At 40.5% G+C, this 24,430-nt stretch overlaps 1 protein-coding gene across 5 annotated transcripts in view; it reads right to left on the minus strand.

Moving 5' to 3' along the window:
- Nucleotides 1–18,284: 18,284 nt before the first annotated feature.
- The window catches only part of LOC147632217 (uncharacterized), a 56,905-nt gene continuing 50,759 nt past the window's right edge, over nucleotides 18,285–24,430 (minus strand). For 2 of the 5 annotated variants that reach the window (XM_086808875.1, XM_086808877.1), the window contains exons 5-7: nucleotides 19,188–19,341; nucleotides 18,950–19,069; nucleotides 18,285–18,625 (exon numbers count right to left, since the gene is read on the minus strand). In XM_086808875.1, the coding sequence (XP_086665001.1) occupies nucleotides 18,554–18,625; nucleotides 18,950–19,069; nucleotides 19,188–19,341 (346 nt within the window). In that variant the 3' untranslated portion in view covers nucleotides 18,285–18,553. The remainder of the gene's footprint in view (nucleotides 18,626–18,949; nucleotides 19,070–19,187; nucleotides 19,342–24,430) is intronic. The other 3 variants (XM_086808880.1, XM_086808879.1, XM_086808878.1) reach the window with 3 other exon arrangements.

Consider the following 24,430-nt stretch of genomic DNA (forward strand, 5'->3'; position numbering starts at 1 on the left):
TAAACAATGTACATGCTTTTCCAACTTCCACGCCTATTAATTTCACAAATTTTGTTGGGCATTTTCATTTTCCACTATTTGTTAGAAAAGAAAAATTATATACTTCTTAGATCTCCTATCCTTGCTCTCAACCAACAAGGCTTGCATTAATTTCTTCCTTCAACCTCCTCCCATATAACCTATATGTAACTTCAAGAAATTGTTTGCTAGCTTCAGGTTTTATATAAGAGAGTACTTCTAAATAGTGAGGGGCATGTGTGGGGTTTGAACATACATGCGAAATGTACATTCATCTTCAAAAGCCTCCATACTTTACAACATGATACATTATTTGTTGCACACTTAATAATTATATCTCTCTCACCAGTCAATAGGTTTCTCAACGATTTTTAAGGTTTGGTTTTTCAAACATTTTACTTCAAAATAGCTTGCTTGCATTCGTTTGATGATCTAGAAAAAGGAAAAGCTTGTTGTACTACCTTCATGGGAAAAAAATGTTTTCATCTAACTTTCTTGCATACACTAACTTAACCCTTTCTTTTCCATCTTCACCTATTCATGGATGAGACCATTCAATTTACAATCTCCCAATTGGTAAAACTGTGTGCTTGTATGTCTTCTTATACTCACTTTTATCATTGCCTTCAATATTGACATTATTACTAGATGCACTTGAGTTGCCACATGTTTGCTATACACCAAGCTTAGAGTGTAAGTTTAATTTTGATTGCTATCTTTCTTAGGACGACCCATGACCTACATTATTTACAAAATTCAAATAAATGAATATATACTTAGAGAGAGAGAGAGAGAGAGAGGAGGGGAGTGGTTTGTTAAGAGCATGGTTATATGCACTTGTATTGCTTATTTTCAAATGATACCTTAGACTCGATTCTCAAAAATATAATAAGGTTATAATGTGACATCATGTCACTACTCCCAATTAAGAAAAGACCCAAGCGATCATAGTAAGTAAACTTGAACAAGTAAACTACATCATGGGATGAGGGTGACTTTGGGTTTGGGACTTATAAAAATTTGGAGCAAGATGTTATGTGCAAAAGACGATTTGGGCTCGAGACCTTGGGTTTCCAATGGAAACACCTTACCACTATACTATATCTTCAAACAATGGAACCAAGTGGTGTCAATCCATTATATTAGTTAGTGGTGCACCGACGTAGTTTACTTGTCCTAGTTTACTTTAAAAATGGATGATCAAGATTTGTGTGTGCAATCTTCAGTGCACAGTGGCCGGTCTATAGTGGAGTGGGATTGTGATGGCTCTCGAGTACCCCACCACTTTGCTTAGCACGGCAGTGGGCACGCTTGTGGCACTAACTGGCTCCCGAAGGGGCACCGGCTGGGAGTCGACTCGCTACGCAGTCAGGCAGTTGGCGGACATGAGATACGGTTGGACCGCGTGCGTAAGCTTCTACTAGAATCCTGGAGGATACGAGGGTCCCGGCCCCTCACGACCGCAATCGACAATGGGCCTTTCAGAGAGGGCTCAGAGCACTTTGGAAGACGGGTTCATTTTATACTACAATTACCTCGAAGCTTCAAATTGATATTACATAATATATATGCACCCAAAATGGTTTTTTGAAATAAATAATTTTGTTGTCTTAAAATCTTGCTTTGTTTGAAATAAATAATTTTGTTGTCTTAAAATCTTGCTTTGTTTGACCTTAGGAAATTAGGAAAATTTTAAGGTTGAAAAGCGTATTCTATTTTTAGGAACAAATCTTTTGGATGTTCTGCTTTGCTTCTCGACGACGACTCAACCGAATAAATCCGGGGCTCGACGACTTGTAGGGAGAGGGAGGAGACGAAGGGGGCGGCCAACCAGTTGGCGAGGACAAGGATGGGACGGTGCGGCCTAATAGATGGCGAGGACGAGAGAGAGGAGGAGAAGACAGAGGGGGTGGCTATGGAGCAGATGGCGAGGAGGAGGAGGAGGAGGAGGAGGAGGTGACGGAGGGGGCGGTCGTGGAGCAGATGGCAAGACAACGAGGAGGAGGTGACGCAGGGGGCGGCCGTGGAGCAGATGGCGAGAGGAGGAGGAGGAGGAGGAGGAGGAGGGCGCTGCAAGCCATAGCCAGGCCTGGGGGACTAAGGTTTGTCTTAATATACAATACAAACCGTATTAGAGTTAGTAATCATTTTAGTAGGAAGCGAATAGGGGCCCACAATGAGGGAAAAAAATTCAATTAATTAATTGAGTGTTAGTAAGGTTTGACCTCAGGGTCAAAAAAAACTTTACTAACACACAATCCTCGATTTTCTATAGAAGGACCCTTCATGTGAAGGGTTAGACCCGTTGCTTGTGCTTGCATACAATCTACAACTTGTAATTCAATCACGTGAAAAGATAGCCACGAGGCAAGATGGAAATGTGTCACATGCTTTAAATATATAAGGGCACCAAAGTAGAGCAACAAGAAAAGCAACAATAGATCCATATGCGGATGTGGTATTCGATTCTTGTTTGTGGTGTCATATGTACGTCAAGCATTGTTTGTTGAATTTCAATGCTTCACCCTCATCTTGTAATGTTTGGGCATCCACTAGCTGATGTATGTATTGCACCCATTATAGGAGTAGCCATGGGTGAATAGTTGCTTCCTTGTGTCCACATGTGATGTTGGCCTAGGAGGCTAGATCATGTAAAGACCTCTGGCTTAGATAAATTTGGCACAATACCGCTTATGTGGATTGTTATTCCCATGGCGGTCCACACATGGGATTGGTAAACTTTGTGGACACCTTGTTGTGAGGTTGTGGGACTCAAATGGGTAACTTTTTGGATGGTGCTAATGGAAAGTTCAACAACTACTAAAGAAGATTTAGAAGTTTAAGATGAAGCATGTTTTTGCCTTGTATATGCTTTTGGATACCACCATTGTATGATGTTCAAGATGGAAGTTCCAGATGAAGGTTATTTTAACACATGAATCTACATCCAAGTAATTGTGAAATCAATATTCTCAAGTATATGAATTAATCAACCATTCAGTATAAAGCAATTGTAGAACCAAGCTTGAAAATAACACATTAAAATACTTAGTTCTGCACGACACTATCGATGGGTGCAAAATTCCCATCTCATGTATGTGGCCTATCCCCACACATGAGTATTTATGTACTTGTATTCCAATAATAGGCCATAACCTAAAAAGCACAAAAAGTGTGCTTTTCTTTACACGACACTCGCTTTTTCCCAAAGTAGAGAGTTTTATCAATATCAATTACTTGAGGCTAGGATAAAAGCTTTTCACGATTTATAAAATATAAAAAGTTAATTATTTTCCAAAGTCTAAGCTTGTAAAAATAAATAAAGAGGTGTGCATAAGCTTACACATATTTACAAAGCTTGTTCAAAATTGTAAATGTCTTCTAAAATAATAATTTATGCACATCCACCTCAATCTTCCAAGTCCTTTTCACCCATAAAATATCTAACAAATAATTTGGTAAAGCTAATACATATTCCACACACATGTTCATTAGATGTAAGTACTCTAAGAATCACCCTATCATACAAACCAACTGTAACAAACAATGGAGGTTCCAAACGTACGTCAATGTGTACTAAAGATACTAATACTTATAATAGCATCACCCAACCACGGTATTAAAATAATCTGGAATGATGCAAAGACTATCCAGGCGTCTCTAAATTATCTAAGAGAGTAGAATCCTATTTTTAAGAGGGCTTAAAATAAATTCTCATAACATTTTCTTTTACTTGAGTTTGCAATTGTTCTAAATTGCGGCTATGTTGAAAAGAACAAAGGATTTCAAGGAAGGTACAAAAATGTTTTTCATCCATCTGGCATCTTCACGAGGATGATTTTTGAAAGCCAACAAATAGTTGATATATTGATTGCCACTATGGGTAGATGCAATCTATTGATCAATGATAGTATATATTGATTGCCACTATGGGTAGATGCAATCTATTGATCAATGATAGTATCTAGAATAAAAAATTCTTTCTCACTCTTAATAAGAGGTGGATTCTCATAACTAGGATTCTCTTAATAAGACGTGGATTCTCATAACTAGGATGAGTGGAAAGTGATCTCCTAAAAGGTTTAAGCAAACTAAATTATGAATCTGAAAATGAGAAAACAATTCCACTCTCTATAAGAAACATCATTAATCTTGTGAATCACCTTAAAAGGTCTATAAAATCTTAGTGCGAGTTTGACAGCTAGGAATTTCTTAACACTTTTACGTCTATGTTTCTCAATTCTCAAAACTACATAATCATCTATGTCAAAAGCTGTATCTTTACATTTTTGGTTTACTTTCTTGACATATTGTTCTTGAGTTTTTTAATAGAGTCACGTACCTCACTCGAAATGCAACTAAAGTCTTACAAATTCATCAAACAGATTCGATTTGTGGGAAAATCTAAAAACACTTATATTTCAAGGCTTTTGGTGGTCAAATAACATGTTGGAAATTTTTTGGGAGTCATGCAAGGAGTTCATAAACATTTTCAAGAATTTTAAAATTATAGAGAACTACTAGTAATGGTTTTGAGCCCAAAAAAGCATTTTTGGCTTATTTTAAGCTGAAAGGACCTAAAATTATCCTTAAAAATCTAGAAAATGTACTAAATAAATAAAAAAATGAAAAAAATTTAATTTAGCTTTTTGGAGAAAAATTTCAATTTTCAAGTAACGGGCGAAGTGAAGAAATAAATTGTGACCATATTTTAACCTATGCTTAAGACTCTCAAACCTATATGGTCTTTATTGAAAAAAGTTGTGTGAAGCAAGACTTGAGTTCAACCTTAATACAAAGTGTTTGTTCATCTTCAACACAAATTTCAATCGTTTTGGAAATAGTGAGCTATGTTGAATTTGTGTTCTTTATTTATTTATTTGTAAATTACTTATTGCACTTTCTTTATTTTGTATACATTATTTACTACACTTTCTTTATTTTGTATACATTATTTACTACACTTTCTTTATTTATTTATCTGCTTGCATAAAATGGATGATTTACTTGCACTACCCACAATGCAAGAGAGAATTGATGCACTTCAAATTCGAATAACAATTGAGTGTGATTATAGGCACGATTTGGAATGTTGTATCAAACGTTCTAAGCACAACATAATTTTCTCGATCTTGATGAAGAGGAAAGTGATCACATTCAATGCACTATAGAGGCTACATTACGTGCCTAGAGTTATTGAAAAGACTCACAAATTACCCGAAAGGCATTTACTTTTTAAAATTATGATGAGAGGAAAGGTGCTTGTGTGCTCAGCCAGCTAGATGATCATTTTTAAACAAAAAATCCTAAAAAAAAGGACAAGGTTAAATGTGCTTACAATCATTTTTTTGAAAGTACTACTTAATAGTGGAATGTGATTAAACAAGGCAAGCATTGACCTAGTACATGGAAGGAATTTCAAAAGCTTTTGAAAAACATTTTCTTTCTTCATAATATAAGGCTAAAGCTCATCTCAACAATGGGATTCTCTACACCAAGTGGAGAAAGAAAATGTGCAGGCATACATCACATTAATATAAGACGATAAAGAAATTTATCTTAAGAGTTAGATAAAGGGTGAATTAGGTCCTCACTTGACTCATACCCAAGCTAAGAGAGTTATAAGAAAGAAGGAGTTTGTTCTTTTCAATTAGCTTAGTGCTGAAGTTGCCTCTAAACCAAATGTGTCTCATGATCCTTGTATTTCTAAGTTCTTTGATGACTTTATGGATGAGCTACCTCTTGCTATACCTAAGTTCTATCTAGAAGATCATAAAATTAAGATAATCCCTACTCTCTGCCATGTAAAGTTCTTGAGTAGAAAGAGATTGAGAGGCATGTAGAAGAGTTACTAGAAAACGAATTGATCAAACCTAGTAGTTCTCCATTTGGTGCTCAAGTTCTTCTCGTAAAAAGGAAAAATGGGACATATTATGTGTATCGATTATCATGCTATAAACAATATGATTGTGAAGAACATATCTGATACCGTGAGTGGCTGATTTGCTAGACAAGATCAAGGGAGCACAAGTCTTAAGCGAAATTGATCTCAAATCTAGTTACTATTAGATCCATATGGAAGAAGGACACATTTTCAAGATTGCCTTTAAAACCCAAATTGGCCACTATGAGTTTTTTTATTATGTCATTAGGTTTGACTAATGCTCCGGCTACCTTCAGTAGAATGATACATAGTGTTTTATTTTAGTGTTTTTTTGATGATATATTAGTTTTCAATAAGAATTATCGTGAGCACCAACATCATTTGAAACAAGTGTTCTCACTTCTTTGAGAGAATCAACTCTATGTAAATCTTGATAAGAGAAGTTTTTTTCAAGAAAAAATTGAATACTTAAGATATATTGTATCTACTAATGCATTGTTACTTGGCTCAAAATTGAATACTTAGGACATATTGTATCTATTGATGGTATTTGAGTGGACCCTAAGAAAATCAAAAGCATTGTTACTTGGCCTGAATCACGTGATATTCATGCTTTTTGATCTTTTCTTGGCTTATGTAGCTACTATAGGAAGTTCTTTTCTAACTTTACATATATTGCACATCCATTAACCAAACTTCTTAAGAAAGCTAGACACTTTGACTAGACTAGTAGTTACTAATGCAAGTGGGCAAGGTTTTGGTGCTATTCTCATGCAAGATGGTCAACCCATTGCCTAACAGAGTCACAAGCTTAGACCAATGAAAAGAAATCATAGTATATATGATAAGGAATTAGATGTTGTTGTACATGCTATGAGACTTTGGAAACATCACTTAATGGGATTTGACCAAAGCAGACCAACAGAGCATTAGACATTTATTGACCCAACCTTCGATATCTGATCGACATATCAAATGGGCTTCATTTATACAAAGTTTCCAACCCATGATCCAATATCAATTATGCAAGGAAAATGTTGTGGCAGTTGCTTTATGTAGATGTCCAAGTGTCCAAAACATCTATGTGATCGAAGTTTGGAAGGTGGTTTTGAAGACTTCTTTGCTTGCTTTTCACATCCAAGAAGCTTGATTTGAAAAATCGGTTTGGGAAAAGAAAGTGGTTTTCCACCATTCTTTGCCTTTTAGTTAATACCCAAGGATTGAAAACACCCTTAGTCTTTAAGACTTTGAATTAAACCTTCAAATTTTCCTTCCTTCCTTCAATTTCTTCCACAAACCGACTTGGTTCTTGCTCTGATACCACTGACACAAGAATCTCCATTTAGGTAATCGTGGAATCAATTTCTCAAGCATACGAATAAATCAATCATTCAATCTAAAATAATTGCAATAATTTCAACATAAACCAAGCTTGAAAATAACACATAAAAATACTTAGCTCTACACGACACTATCAATAGGTGTGATCTTCACCCCTCATGTGTGTGGCCTATCCCTACATATCAATATTTTTGTACTTTTCATTCCAATAACAGGCCATAGCCTACAAAAATACAAAAAGTGTGCTTTTCTTTGCACGACTCTCTCGTTTGCCCAAAATAGAGAGTTCTGTCAATATAAATTACTTGAGGCTAGGATAAAAAACTAAAAAAAATTTCACGCTTTACAAAATATAAAAGTTTAAATGTTTCCCAAAGTTTGGCTTTCAAGTCTAAATTTGTAAAAATAAATAAAAGAGGCATGCACAGTATTGCACGTATTTACAAAGCTTATTCAAAATTGTGAATACCTTCCAAAATAATAATTTATGCGCATCCAAGTCTATAGGAGCGACAAACACAGAGGGCAGAAAGTGGCAGTGCGAGATGGGCGGCAAGGGGCAACATGAGCTGTGCAAATGGGCGACACGGCTATTGCAGATGAGCGGCAAGGGGCGACACGGCTTGTGCGAATGAGCATGTCGCTAGTGCATGAGATGGGGGTGGCGTGGGCTAATTAATGGGTCATCATCATCATCTACATGGGAGGAGCAAGGTGTGTGGCTCTCGTCTCCTGGGCGTAGCCACGTGGCCACACAAAAGTATTCTTATATATAACTAATAAAAGACTTTAAGGGGATTTTTATATAATTAATCAATTAAAAAAGGCTTACAAAGGTGAGGGATAAAAATTTTACGAAATGAAAAGAGCAGGAAAAATTAAGGGGGAAAGGTGTGCAGTGTATGTGTGTGTGCTTGCATGTGTATACACAATCCAAATGTGTACATGCATGCAAATGTGTGTAGCAATTGTGCAGATATGGGTGGATGTGTTTTATGTGTGTGCATGTGTACAAGTAAAAGTGTATGCACGTGCGGGTGTGTGTTTTGTGTGTAAACAAACACATGCATGCGTGTGAGTCAAGTGTGTGCATGTGTGGGTGTGTGTTCAATGTGTGCATGTGTCAGTGTGTGTGTGTGTGCATGCATTTTTAGTTTTTTTTTAAATTGTTAGTTTTATTTTTATTTTTAGGTTTTTAAAATCATTCATAGTAGATGTATTTAATACACTTGCTTGGGGGTATTTTGTTACATATGTACAACAGGCGTTTAAAGGTTACATCTTACTATGTGGGCTCAATGAGCAAAGGGGAAGAACCACTTGTCCACCCATGATAAAAGCTTGGATGATTTTGGCCTTCCAGTAGGCAAGTTGATGTTACAACATGGCACATAGAAATGTTGTGGGACTGTGATGATCCCTTTGAGACTTGGGGTTGCTTTACAGTGCTAAGGGAGTGTGTATGCACCTCTTTAGGGGGCTTGGCACCAAGGGTGGCTCTTCTTTGATTTGGTTTGACTTGGGTACGGGCGACCATTGCACATGGACTTGGTGAAACATCCACGACATCGTCCAATTGCTTCATTGGTGTTATTGATACATGAGTTGAGGGTGAAATCATCATTGCTCTTTCCACTCCTACTCAATTTTTGGGGATGGCATTGGAGGCATGGCTTTGGGTCTCTAAACCAGCTTGGATTTGATGTTTGGGGGTGTATTTATAGAGACATGGGGCATGATTAACCTTAGAACCCAAATGTAGGGGTTCCCTTAATAGAAGCCTTGAGTTTCCAGTAGCTTTCTTAGGATCCATCAAAGTGTTGCCTATACTGGGGTGACATTGTGTACTAGAGCCATCGCTTGACTCTTTTTATATTAGGGGGTTCTGCTACAAATAGTGAGGTTTTTGGGACCCATTACGGAGGGGTTTCCCTCATAGAAACCTTGATATTCTAACACCTTGACTAGATCCAATAATGGGGCTTGGGTTAAGAGTATAACCCATTTACATGTAGCAAAGTTATGCTCATAGGTAGGGTATAGACCAAATGGTGGTTGCTAGGTCTTTGTTTTAGCGTCATTACCTACCTTGGCTAGCCAAAGTACTTTTGGGTATACCCCACTCCTTCTTAGTCCTGCAAGGTCCATTAAAGTTGATGTTTAGGGGGTGGTCTTCGTCTCTATCGGTAAGGTTTTTGATCTCTATTATGGGTTGGGGAGCACATCAAGGAGAGGTGTGTTGCATGTTAGGGGTTACCTTAAATGATGGTGTGTAATTAGATGAAGGGTTTAGGATGTCCTCATTCAAGATGTCATTCATCATCAACGGTATGGTAAGCATTATGAGGGGGAGTTGGAGTGTCACGATTCTTCACCACCAACTAACTAAGCAATCAATGAACATAATCCATCCACTTTCGAGGATGATACATTCTTTTATTGTACCTGCGAGGGTCACATAAAGATGCAGATTTAAATCTAATGAAAAACAATGCTAGGCTCATGTTTGTAGCTTTAATGGTGATATAGTTAGACTCTTGATAGAGGATGTATTGCTTACAAGAGTTCTTGAACACAATAAACTCGATGATGGACATAAGTTGGCCTACCCATGACTTGGTCAAAAATGACCAACTGACCATATCATCTGATTGGGACTACATTATACTATAACATTCCATAGGGACTCCACATAGCTCCCATGGACATTTGACACCATCTAACATGTAGTTCGAGAACAATGTTTCCTCAATTTGTTATCCACCAACACTCACTAATGTAGTCACATAGCCCACACAAACATGAATCCTACTTAGCTAACTCTACATAAGACATCTCCTAACCACATCTACCCATATTTGTTTACTATCTAGTGTCTAAAATGGGACTTGCACAGTGTTGGAGTGCTCACCACAATGACTAGTCCTCATATAGGTAAACTTACAAAATAGATTACATCCCATCGCTTGCAGCAGTAAACAACACAGTGGTAGAGCATTGAGCAAATTCTTTTTCAACACCTTCCTTAGGTGGTGGTGCTTAGAAGGGGACGAGATGAAATCCTTGCCAATCACCTGAGAGGAAATGTTACGATGATCCATGGAAGGCCAACTTTTACCTCCCATTGAGTCCTCGAGGCTTCACTGTATATCTAGCAATGTGGAGTCTAGGTGAATTAGTTCTAGAGGGAGAGGCTCTAGAATTGGCTCTTTTTGTAGCCTCTTGAGAATGGTTATAGATTTGGTCAAGGCTTTTGGCATACTTTGAGGTTTCCTCCCAGGTTCTATGATTGGCTATTATGGAATAAGGTCTAGGATGCGCTTAGGTGAAACAAGTGGTTTGTACTCAACTACTTGCTTTAGGCTCTAATTTAGCCTTTACCTTCCTTTCATTCTCTCTTTCTCTAAAATAGGGTTGAGGTACACCTTGAGTTTGTTCAAAAGGCTTGGGTTGAGGTACACCTTGAGTTCGTAAAAAATGGATGCTTGCTTGAATAGGTTTTCTTGCATGTTTCCCCCTTCCATTAGCTTCTTCTCCCCCTACCTTCTTTTGTGAGAGAGAACCATCATGAAGGACCAACTCTTTTTGCCTCCATCCAAGTGTAGAAATATCTCCCTTCACCCCTTCACCCCATTGGCAAAGGAGAATTCTAGTGTGATAATGGAGTGAGGACGTGACGGACGAGTTAGCACACCCATATAGGAAAGTTGGATTAATTTGCAGCTTGAAGGCAAGATCCAATGATGCATGCTTCGACAAGATTAAGGTAATCTCTTAACTTAAATTATTCAGCACCGGTGCCGGGGACTAGCCTAGGGCTCAGCTCCATTTATCCATCCATTTCAAGCTATTGGGATCACCTAATATTGCCTAGTGTTGATTATGATGTCACACTCCAAGAAACATATGGTTTTAGAGTCGCTGGATGTGTTTAGTTATTTATTTTGATTTTGATTTGAAGTTTGTATACATTAGGGCATTCTAGTTTTGTTAATTGGAAGGGAAAAACCATGGTTCATTCATGATTTGCATGAAATTGGAGCCCAAGAGGCTTAGATTTCATTGCTTTGAGCCAAGGAATAGCTTAACAATTATGATTAGGAGTGGTTTCCACCCCAAAAACACAAGCATTGAGCTCCATTAGAGTGGGATAGTCAATTTTATTCATGTATTTCATAATTTTTCATACATTGTTGAATTGGTATCTTAGAAACATGCAAATCCATTAAAAAAAAGATAAAAACACTTAATTACTTGCATAACATTTATTCACTAGGTTCATTACCAAAGACCTCACTCCTGAGCAAGGAGGAGAATTGATAGCCTTGCTCAATGAATTCCAAGATATGTTTGCTTAGAAATACAGTGACATGAAGGGAATTCCTTTGAAAGTGGTGAAACACAATACCCCTCTCCACCATCCAAAAACAGAGAGTCTATCACATAAATCCCAAGTATGGTCAAATGGTCAAAGAAGAGCTTCACAAGCTCCTTGATATGGGATTTGTGTACAACATCGACCACACCGAGTGGGTGTTGCTGATAGTGATCATTTCCAAAAAGAAAACTTGAGTGTTTGTTCACATCAAAAAGGTTCATGCCGCCACAGTTCACGATCACTATCCCTTGTCTTACACTGACCATATGTTGGAAAGAGTTTCCGGAGCAGAAGCTTATAGCTTCTTGGATGGCTTCTCAAGCTACAACTAAGTGATGAGATCGACCCAGCTGACCAATACAAGATACCATTTGCTATGGAATGGGGAACATATGCATATCATGTTATGCAATTTAGCTTGACCAATGCCTATGCCACCTTCCAAAACTTGATGTATACAGTCTTTAAGGATCTTCTTTAGAAGATCTTGGAGATATTCATTGACAACCTATGTGTACACTCTAAGTCAAAGAAGCATCTTGCTCATTTTTGGGTAGTCTTTGAGAGATGAAGACTCCAGTGCATCTCATTAAACTCACTCAAATGTCAATTCTTGGACACATTGTCTACAAGAAGAGAGTGGCATTTCCACATATAAGAATGAGATCCGTGTGATCTAAGAGTTGCCATCACTCATTAACTAATTGGGGGTGCATAGATTCATGGATGAGCAAGTTTCAGTAGTTAGGTGAGTGCATGGTTTTTTCCCCTTACAAAGCTTAAGCTATAACTTATCTTAATCGTGTTCCAAGTCTCTGAATTGCCACACATAACCTCAAGGGAAACTCTCTCACACAAGGAGTTAGTTATCTTAGAGCAACTTAGTGAGAAAAGACTATAATCCAATTATGGAATTGATGGTTAAAAAAACTACGGTGCAAGCAATGGTTGGACAACAAACTCAAGGACAAGTGTATGGATGTAGGAGACATGGTGTTGATGTACAACCATGGTGCTGATGTACACTTGAAGAACACCAAACAGAAACTTAAATACAAAGGTCAAGGTCCCTACTAAGTCACAAACTCAAGGTGCATTAAAGATAGAGACCCTAGATGGGATTGAGATGGAAGGATACTTCAATGGTAGCAAGCGGAAGTGCTAGTATGAACCTCTCACCCATGATATGCTCTTCCAAATCCATAAGAAAAAAGAGGATAAACGAGAGGATGGCAACAAAAAACAGAGGGGGGCACACCCCGAAGCGACCACCCACAACAAAATAAGACCCAAAGAGGCCATAGACCCCCAAGCATATAGATCTCTATACATGTAACCGATCTCCATGATGCGGTCAAATTAGAAACAGCCCATGGAACTTGCTCGCCTTGAGTTGGAGTTTTCCTAGGAATACCATCTATCAACGTGGCTAGTCTTAGTGGACAAGTGTGGCTATCTACAATGTTCTATCTTGGGAGACGTGGATCCCTTCCATGTTATTTCCCATCATGAATGTGACTAACTAGGTTCTTGAATGAGCGTAACTTATGTGGTGGTCCATACCTAGGTGTGCATGTGGGTACAACCTTAGGTGCATGCTAATGCTAAGAATTATAACTCTTAAAATTAAGTGCATGCTAATGGTAAGAATTCTAGCTCTTAAGATTAAAAGAAAAAGATTAAATTCATTTATTGTAGCAAGAAAGGGCACATAGCCAACGAATGTAGGAAAAAAAAAGAGACGGATGCCAAGAATAGCACTCTCAAGAAGAATCTGGTCATGTTGCAGAAATAGAGCTATATGTTACCTTTGAAGAAGTGTGCAATGCGACAACTAATGTTACATCACATGCATGATGACTGATCATATGCCAGATAAAATTTTCATATCTCAGCAAATATATGCAGGTGAGATACTGAAGGCATTTGGGATGACCGATTGCAAGGTAGTTGGTACCCCAAAATATGCAGGTGAGATACTCAAAATGGAGGTTGATAAGTTGTTCTTTGAAGATACTTAAAAACTTGTGGACGAGACCTTATATAGAAAACTGGTTGCTAGTCTTATCTTCTTATGTAATACTTGTGGTTGGTGTTTTGAGTAGGTTTTCTAGCAAGCTTTGAAAGAATCATTGGAAGCAAGTGTTTCTCACGGAGACAATAGACTACGCAAGTGTTTCTCACAGACACAACAAATACTTAGTGTAGAGATTGAAATCTTGGACCCATACATTATTGTTTGGGGACTCAGCTTTGACAGAAGCTAGATCAATAAAAATATGCAAGTGAGATACTCAAGGCATTTGGCATGACGGAATGTAAGGTAGTTAGTACCCGAATGGAGGCTGATCTGAAGTTGTCCGTTGAAGACACTTCAGAACTTGTGGATAAGACTTTATACATGAAGCTGGTTGGTAGCTTTATCTTCTTTTGTTTTGTTATTGGTGTTTTGAGTAGATTCTCTGATAAGCCTTGTTGAGAATCATTGAAAAGTAGGTATGCGAACGTTGTGATACATCCAAGGTAAAAGTAGGCAAGACCCTCTGTCACTTTTTCGATTCAAATTTGGGTGGGTGATTCAGACACCTAAGTGCTCAACAACAACAGGGTATTGTTTTTCTCTTGGTTCAAGATACATTTCTTGGATCAGTAAGAATTAACTCACAGTTGACTCTCATCAACAACAAGGTATTCAGCTCAACAAAAATAGGGTATTGTTTTTCTCTTGGTTCAAGATACATTTCTTGGATCAGTAAGAATTAACTCTCAGTTGACTCGCATCAACAACAGAGGTTGAGTTAAATGCTGCATGCTTTGCATCATGTGAGGCATTATGGTCAAGGAGGATTCTACAAGATATGGGAGTGGTGGAGAAGTAGTCTACAACACTACAATGTGACAACCAGAGTTGCATGGCCATTGCTCAAAATAATGTGTTTAATACTCTCAACAAACAAAATTTAGATTTATTAGCACTTTATGTGCAAGTTCATCACGTTTAAGGAGGCCGAGATGGTCTAATGCCCAACAACAAAGAATTGTACAGACATCTTGAAAAAGGCTCTTAGCACAGACCAAACGGAGCGTCATCTTCATTCACTCAACATCGGATCACAAAGGTAGTTCACCTTCAAGTGGGTCTTGGATATCAATGCTTCCCGCTCATATTGTATTGTCCAGACACTAGTGCACTCATGTGTATGACTCTCATTATGATGGATGAGCAACATGGACACCTGACATCCCTCTAAGGATGCCTATCATTAGTTATAATGCTTTTGCAAACAATTGGTCTCTTCTTGATTGTGTTCCTTATATTTGATCCTAGATGTACAAGACCTAACATCGTCATTGAAGAGATTACAAGACATTAGAATTACATTATAGTAAAGATGCTCTTGAATAATAAGTTTTTACATAATCAATGGAGATCCACTGTTAAATGAGAAACTAACAACATTTCAAGTACGATCTATTTTAAAGATAGTATTATCAATACTATCATAAATTCGACATTATACAAATAAGCTTGTCTCTTTCAGTAAATGGAAAACACTATTAGCATCTCAAGAGAACCCAAGCTCTAAGGATAAATTTAAATACACTAGTGGTTTTATACAACCACACTAAAATAATTAGGTGAAAATCTATCGTACAAAAAATAGAATATCAATGTTTCTAATATATGGATGGTATTTCAGACAGTTAATGATCTAGGTTATGTGAGCTTCCTTCTGCTCCTTCGCCTGGTTCTCTCAAGCGATCTTCGAGAGTTTCAAGGAAACAAATTCATGAGGGCAACATGTTTGTTAACTACGCTCTTATGTCCTATATCATTCATGGTCCTTTTGATCCCACTTCTGTGGACGAGGCTCTTTCACATGAGCCTTGGCGTCGTGCTATGTAGGCAGAGCTGGATGCTATTGAACGGAATGGCACTTGGACTTTGTTACCTAGGCCACTGCAACGTAAGGTGATTGGTATGCACTGGATCTTCAAATCGAAGTTCTGAGCTGATGGCAGCTTGGACAAGCACAAGGCGAGGTTGGTTGCCAAGGATTATGCTCAGCGCCTTGGAGTTGACTTCAATGAGACCTTCGCTTCGACGGCCCGAATGACTACCATTCGCACTGTTCTTGCTCTTGTAGGACATCATAGATGGCTCATATTCCAAATGGATGTCAAGTGGACTTTCTTGAATGGAGAGCTTACACAAGAGGTTTATGTTGATTAGCCATCGGGATTTGTTGTTCCAGGCAAACAAGATTAGGTGCAAACAGGATCAAGTGTACCGGTTGAAGAAAGCTTTATATGGTCTGAAGCAAGCTTGATGAGCTCTTTCAGAAGCTCGGCCTGTGCCATTCTCATGCAAATTCGAACCTTTATATCCTCCTTGAGAGGGGGTTGATTGTTATCATTATGGTCTATGTTGATGACCTCATCTTTACAGGTTCTTATTCTGTGAGAATCCGTTCAATCATGGATGCTTTGGAGACAGAGTTTGAAATGACAAATCTTGGCCTTTTGCATTATTTTCTTGGCTTTGAGATTCGGTAAACCTCGAAGGGCATTTTCTTCTCAGCAAAAGTACACACAGAAGATACTTGACATATTTTAGATGACTGGAAGCAAACTAGTATCTTCTCCTATGGATACTAGTGAGAAGCTTTCTCTTCTTGATGCTTCTCTAGGGATCGATCAGGGACAATATCGTGTTCTCGTTGATTGTTTGGTTTAGTGGACCTACTCCCGATTGAACGTGTGTTTCGCAATCAGCTTATTGAGTTCTTTCTCATCCAAACCTCGTCCGCAGCATTGGTGATGTGCTCTCAGAGTTCTTTGGTACTTGCGTGGTAGTCTGCATTTTGGCATCTTCTATGGTCAAGGATGCACTCTTCTTGGATGGTCTGATTCAAATTGGGCTAGAGATCCAGATACTCGATGTTCGACCACCAGTTGTGTTTTTTCACTTGGGTTTAGAGCCATTTCATGGAGTAGTAAAAAGTAGCCTATTGTGGTGCTTTCCTCTACAAAGGCGGAGTATCGTGCGGTTTGTTATGCTGCATGTGAGACGATTTGGTTGCGGAGATTATTGGGGGAGCTTGACTGCTCCTACCGGATCTACTCTTCTTTAGTGTGACAATCAGAGTTGCATCGCCATCGCCAATAACCTTGTGTTTCATGCTTATACGAAACACACTGAGATACAATATCACCATGTTTGTGAACGCATTCTTGCTAGAGATTTGCATTTGGAGTATTATCCTTCAGCGACGGAGAATGCAGCAGATTTGTTCACCAGGCTGGTTTCTCAAGATTCCTTGGCTCCTCATCTTCGGCTTTTCAAAGTATGTTCAGCATCTGGTGCTGAGAGGGAGTGTTAGCACATTCCTCCCCAAATTTTGCTCATCATTGGAGTCCCCTTTTGGTCCCGTTTTTATGGCCTTGGTTGTGGGCTTGGTTGTGGGCTGGCCACTCTATTTTTGTATATTTTTATGGCATTTTTCCCAAGTCGGGTATCTCATGCCCAATCAGCTAGCTGCCCCACGTCCAGTCGGCCAGGTTCAAGTGTCCAGTCGGCCAACCCTTCTTACCTATAAATAGGTGGGCTTGCCTCCCTCTTTTTCCATAGTCTAGTCTTCCTTTTGCTCTCTCACTTATGAGACTCTTCATGTCTCTTGCTTGGGACTGTATCACTTCAATATATTTAGCATAGTTGCTTCATATCTCTCTCTCTCTCTCTCTCTCTCTCTCTCTCTCTCTTGCCCTCTCTCTCAGCACACTCTCGTGCTTGTTTGCTTCTGCTTTGTGCACTCATTCATGAGCATCCTTAGAGTGCGAGTCACTTTAATACCTTAATGGGGGTCATCACATTATTGGAAGGGATGGAATAAAGGTTGAGTTGTGGTTTGATAAATTTAATGATTCAATCTATTAATAAGAAGAAATATCCCAAGTCGTGTGAAAAATTATGGCCAACCTTCTACACCCTCAAAATAAGCGCTTCTAAATAAACACATGTAGTATTTATTGGTTCCTATTTAGAGTTGCTCCTATTATTTATTGGCTCCTACCGACGAGAGTCGAGCACTTGATATTCAAAGCCATGTCTTGAGAGGATGTAACTGATAATATTCTTTGAAGGGGAAAAAAACATGCTCAGCGACATTTATGCACATTACGACACACCCACTACCATGATGTGGAGCTAATTTTTTTTGTGAAACTAGGTGATATGGTGTACCACAATGCTACATACTTGAACAAAACTAAGCTTGATTTCAGAAACCGTAACATGGGAACAAACATACAAGCATGTTTATGTGGGAACAAACATAGAATCACGTTAACCGCATGCACAGAGAAAGCAAGCTGCAACATGAAGGCATCACTATCCTATCACCATTACCTTTATATAACACCCCCTCTCTCAGCATACACAGAGAAAGCAAGCTGCAACATGAAAGGCAACACTATCCTATCACCTTTATGAAACACCCCCTCTCCCAACCTGCGCCCCCTTCCCCCCAAAAAAACACACTTTTTTTTTTTAAATAGTAATTCTTATATTACCAGTGGGAAACTTCATTGCGAGGTGAAAACCCACCAAAAAACACACACACACACACACAAAAAAAAAACAAACACCCCAACACACACACATTACCACTCTAAATGTCATTTTAAACAAGGCCTTTGTCTGAGCATTTACATTTGGAGGCTTAGTTATCTTGTTTTTTGGTACAAGTGAACAAAGCAGCTTAATTGAATATTAGTAGCTTTAACGATACTATTTTTGGTAATATGAAAAGCTTATGTAAAGAACCTGCATGTTGGAATACTGATCCACCCATCTGCTGGACGAAAACAAACCAAGGCGATGATATGTAAAAACTAGTCACTACTATCACTTTCCGATTGAAAACTCAAAATCAACTGGAAGATGTCTTCTGCAGTTGGAGGCTCATTGCCTTCTGCAAAACCTTCTCAATTGTTGAAACATCCTGCATCATCATTCAACCGCAATGCCAGAATCCTTAAATGCATGTCATACAGCTTTTGCAGAAAAAAGATCAATTGCATGCAATTTACTTTCCTTGATGTATGGCATACCTCACATGGAGGCTTCATCATGATACATACATACATGCATCCATGCACACACAGTACGCACATACTAGCATGCAATATGTATGGCTATGCCTGTATGTACATGTGCACGCGCACACGGCATGCATGCATACCCATCATTACCTTCATAAGGTTGGAACATATCCAACCATACAAATTAAGAGTTTTCAACAAACAATTACGCTAAGAAATTTCACCTGCGCTCCCGAAAACGAGTAGCGATCATCGACAATGAAAAATGGAACAGAATCGATTTTCCTCTCAGATTTTGCCGCTCTATCTTGCTCAATCACCTCCTCCTTCCCTTGATCAGACATCTGTGCACAATCCCATCAAAAGAATCCATGTACAAAAGATCCATAAAGAGTAAGGGGCTTTCAAAGTGAGCCTTCTGGGCAGATTAAAGGCCCGTTGGATCTTACAGAAAATACATACAAGGAATTCCCTTGATCCAGGAAGCCCAAGCTGGTCAGCAGCAGAGCACAGCACCTCTAAATCTGAAATATTCAGTCCTTCTTCGTAAGTCATCTTGAAGAGCTTCTGTTTTCCTTCCCCACCTTTACCAACAGTGTCTGCAAGTAGCACAAGTCTGGACAAAAAAAAGCATCCTCAGCTCTTCAAAACCTTTCTGAACTGGAAAATACCAAAAGAAAACGGTGTCAGTGATACTAAGCTTTCGCGAACTATAGACAAGATGTGCCATCACTCTTGTAATTGAACAGTGGAAGTTTGGATGAGTGGAGTGGCCATAACAACCATAGAGCTTGTTTCTGTCTCTTATCAGGAGGGAGCCATTCTATCCGACATGGGGCATGATTGCATGCCTTGTGGAAGTTGGGCGACAAGTTTTAATGAGATCACTCCTCATGATTTTGCTTTATATGCCAGCATAGGTATAATTCTGATGATCTCCTTGGATGAGGTTCCAAGGACGGCCTTTAAGCCCCTTCACACAGGGATGGTTAAGGATTGGGAGATTATTGGAACCTTACGACTTGGCAGGTTTGGATGTCACAATGTACTGCCGCCATTCAGGATATACAAACTTTCCACTTCCACTCTTCATCAATTATGTGGGCTGATGTTATTCAGCCTCTTGCCACCATTGGGGCAAGACGTAGGGTTCCGCCAAAATTGTGGAATACAAATACATTTTTCCTCTCTGACTGAACTGGCTCCACTGTAAGTTTGGAACCACAACATCCTTAAGTTTTTTCATGCTTAATAGAAGTACATAAATTTGTAGGTAGGGATACATGAAAATAGGCTTACATGTTTGTCGTAGCCTAAGTTGCATTATACGAACATTTTTTTTTGGAGGTGAATTATTAAGGTTATTCGTGAATTCTTTGAATATAGGACTGTTCACCATTTAACATTCATTGTTTTCGAATGAAAGCTTTTCGATCGAAATGTTTCTTATGTAAGTGGAATTTCGAAATGGTTTCTATCGAATTGTTTGAGAGATCATTGAGAGAGAGAGAGAGAGAGAGCTAGAAAGAAAGAAAGATATATTAAGCGTCTACTAAAAACCCAATGGGCCTATGAGACCAAAGTGATACAATAATGTCCATGGCATATCTCATCATGGAATGGAAAATAAAACAAAAAGAAAACATAAATATAGCTATCTCACTGGGGTGATACAAAACTGTCCATGGAAACTCATCATGGAATACTAAGAACATAAAAACATGGGAGCAACATCAGCTCCTAGTAGATGGTATACCACTCTCCAAAATGTCAAGCATGGGGCTGACGAGTATGGCCAAGAGGTCTCCCTTAGTTATGTCACATGGAAAGGCAGCTCGATGGCGGTGGAACATGTCCTGGATCTGGAGCTGATGAGGTGATCGTGGCCGGCAGGGGGTCTGAGGGCGTCGGGCACGTTGGAGTGCAGAGGCTCGGTCTGAGGTAACTCCTCTCGGGCGAGGTAGGTCCAGAGCAGCTTGTGGAGGGTCCACAAGATCCACTATGTCAGTGTCCTCCACCTCCTGGGTCCGGAAGAAACTGGTGATGGTTGGCTACCGAGGGAGGGGGTGGGGTGGCTGGGGCCTGTGTCTCAAGAAGGTGTCCTTGTGTCTGCCGAGCTCAAGCAGGAAGAGGCCTAGGCAACGCTGGTCCTGGAAGTCAATGATCCTGGAGAGTGGACCGAATCCCTCACGAAATAGACAGTGAAACCTCCCGCGGATCTCATAGTATACTGGGCAGCGGCATATGTAATGCTCCTCCGTCTCAACCTGTGTGTGGCATAGTCGGCAGATCCTCTCCTCTTTGGGTGTCCGTATGAGCTTCCCGACTCTGAAGATGCGCTCAGCTCTACCTGTCTCCACTCGGAGGCGGTGGGAAGTGACCCGTATCTGGCCAATCGCAATCCGCATGGCATGGGACATGTGAATACTCAAGTAGCCCGGTTGCTGGATGAATCCATCCTCAGTGAGTGTGAGGAAGTGGTCTCTGTAAAAGTGCATCTTCATGGGGAGCTTCGGGGGTGTGATCCATGTGCAATGTGTGTAGAGGCTAAGAAGATCGGACCGGATAACCCGGTTGGTATCCTCGTGAGACAGCCGGAGAAAAGGGGAGTCCAAACTGTACTGAGGGGGATTAGGCGGTCCATGCAGAGCCCATATACAAAGAACCAAGTGAACTAGCGCATACCATACTCCAGAGTGCCCCTCAAGTGCTAGCTGTCTGGAGGACTCTAGGGCAAGCCTCAGGTACCTGTGGGGATCCATGTGACTGATGCGATGGAGGTATGTGATTGTCTGGAAGAGTGCCTCCACTACCATCGGGGCTGTAGCAAACTCTGCCTGGATAATCTGGTGTGGGACTGATGGTTTGTTGCAGATCATACGGGAGAACATCATGACCTGGGGCCTCTCAACTTGCTGCCAATCCTCATCGGATAAATCTGCCCCCAGAAAGCTGCTCCATACATCAAGGCTGGTGTGACGAGGGTGTCAAAAAGCCAGCCCTTCGTCTTGGGCTCCTGGAAATGTGCCTGGAAGCACTCCCGCTCAAGTAAGCTCAAGGTTGCATATCCCTGCGTCACTCTAGCATGTGCTGCGGGAAGCATGGTAAAGCGTGGGCCACTGAAAGTGACACCAAGGTAGACATAGGATGAGACAATCTCCACAGGATTCCCTCTATATGTGAAGCTCAATCTGGATGTGACAGGGCGAGAGGTATTGAAGACCATTACCTTGGTTTTACCAAGGTTAACAGAGAGGTCCCGCTGAGTGCAAAAGTCATGTAAGGCATCCAACTGTCTCTGAAGCCCTTCGGCTGAGTCTGAGAGGAGGACGATGTCATCTGCATAAAGTAGTATGGGGATCAATATGCTTGCCAGTGTGGGACCAGCCCCGCCTAATCCATCAATGAAGCTCGAGATCTCATCAATGTAGAGGCCAAAAAGAGTGGGTGATAGAGGGCAGCCCTGTTTCACCCCAATAGTGATGGAAATCTCCTGTGATGTACCTCCTGGGGCTCTCACTCGTCCGGTGACGGACTCATAGAGGGCGATGATGCTCCAAACCATGTCAGATGGGACTCCGATCTCCTGTAGATGGTGTAAGAGGCGGGCTCGGGGTACAATATCAAAAGCTTTGTGGAAATCCACAAAGCAGCAGTAAATCCTCTAGTGTCGTGCTCTACCCTCCTCGATGATAGCACGGAGGGTGAAGATGTGGTCAAGGGTAGAGTAGCTCCTCCGAAAGCCAGCCGGTCCTGAGGCTCTGCATCCCTGGCTCTCTGCAAATGAACTGAGCTCCGCCTCTAGCACTCATCCATAGAGTTTGGCCAATGTGTGTGGCCAATCATGATCGTCCTATAGTTATTAGGATCAAGTGGATCTCCGGCTTTGAGGATGGGGGTGATGGTGTTGGTGGACCAAGAGGGTGGAAATCCTTCACAAACGGCTCTATTGAACATGTAGGCTAGTAGGGGCGCTAGGGTATCATGGGCATGCGGGATGTACTCAACAGTGAGTCCCTCATGATCTTGGGCTCGCCCATTGCGTAGTCTACGAATGGCCTTGAGGACCATGCCCTTTGTGAAGAAGGTGGAGGTGGTGGGGCGGGGATCTGGTGGTGGGGGTAGGGGTGGCTGATGGGGGATATGATAGAGGGAGCGTGCATAGGAGTGCCATGTGTCCGGGCAGGTGATAGGTGTGGGAGGGCGATGTTCTCGGAGTTTCCTCCATGCCTCTTTGCGATTTGGTCCTAAGAAAAGTCAGTATAACTCATCCTCTTTCTGAGCGTAGAACTCCTGTTTCTCGCGTTGGGTGAGCCGTTGAGAAATCCGTTGCGCTTGGCACTTCGTGATTTGCCCAATCCGTACCTCATGCTTAAGACGGGAGCGTGTGGCCCAACATTCGTCATCATACCAACCGTTCTGGGGCATGGAACCGCAAGGTGGCTTGGCGGTAGACCGTCGCGTGCAAATGAAAGAAGCGGTGAGAGAGAGAGAGAGAGAGAGAGAGAGAGAGAGAGAGAGAGAGAGAGAGAGAGAGAGAGAGAGAGAGAGAGAGAGAGAGAGAGAGAGAGAACTCTCTCCTCCTCTATGTGTGTGTGTGAAAAAACACTTCTGCAAGAGACAAAAATGTGTTGGATGCGGAGGGCTGGGAGACCCGGAATCCAAGAAAAGTAATCAATGTCAAACCGGGGCCATTGGAGTCACGCACTTAGATAGAGTCAGTTGTATCTACATCTCAAAATAAACCATCCACCTCTGCAAAATTCAAATATTGATGTTGGGATGTTGTGGGTTGATGTGCTTAAGGGTGGAATGATGAAATTGCAAATCATGCAAGCTAATATTGATATAGCTTTTACTTGAAATTGCTCCCTTTCTTTTGACAATGAATGTGCCAATAAAATCTATGATATATAATGTACGGGGGTTGAATAATCCAAGAACTTGGAGATTGGTTTGAGACTATATGTATAGAATGAAACCGGATATAGTATGTTTGTAGGAACATAATCAGCATGCACTTACAATATACAAGGCCTCTATGATGCAAATAAACGAGGCTTTTTTGCAAGAACATAATTAGCACAGTTTTGCTGGAAGACAAGGGGTCTTATCTGGATATCATATTTTCTATGCGGGAACCCAAGCTTTTTCTGGCACTCTTATGATGGCTAAGCATGCGTTGCAGCCTATACTGGCTTACCATAGTTGTCACGGTACGAAAATGATACCGTATGGGAATTTTCGATATGATATGAAATTTTGGGATACCGTACAATAAAATACGGTTTTTTTATTAAAGAACACCTACAAACATAGACATTTTCAATTTGGAAGGGTAGAGTCTAGAGAAGTTGTTTCAAACCTAAATATCATTAAAAACAAGTTTGAAGTGACAAACAAAAGTACATAAAGCATGGAGGTGTGATGCGATCATGTGCGCTAGGCACGAGTACAAAAAGAGAGGCTAGAGCCAAGGCCCAAGGAGAGACTAGACAAAGGCATCACTATCAGAGCTCTCGCTGAAATCATCCTCATGAGAAGAGAGCACATCAGTGGCCTCGCTGAAGTCGCCATCGCTAAGAAGGTTGCCCTTATCATCGAACTCGGGCTCTCTAAGCTCATGTGAGAAGCCAAAGGGAGCATCCTCATCTGCAAGAGCGAGTGTGGAGCTACCCAAACCACACCGCACATAGGTATGCACT

Source organism: Cibotium barometz, chromosome 14, assembly GCF_041138505.1.
Source record: "Cibotium barometz isolate CiBa-2024 chromosome 14, ASM4113850v1, whole genome shotgun sequence".
In the NCBI taxonomy this organism is placed as follows: domain Eukaryota; kingdom Viridiplantae; phylum Streptophyta; class Polypodiopsida; order Cyatheales; family Cibotiaceae; genus Cibotium; species Cibotium barometz.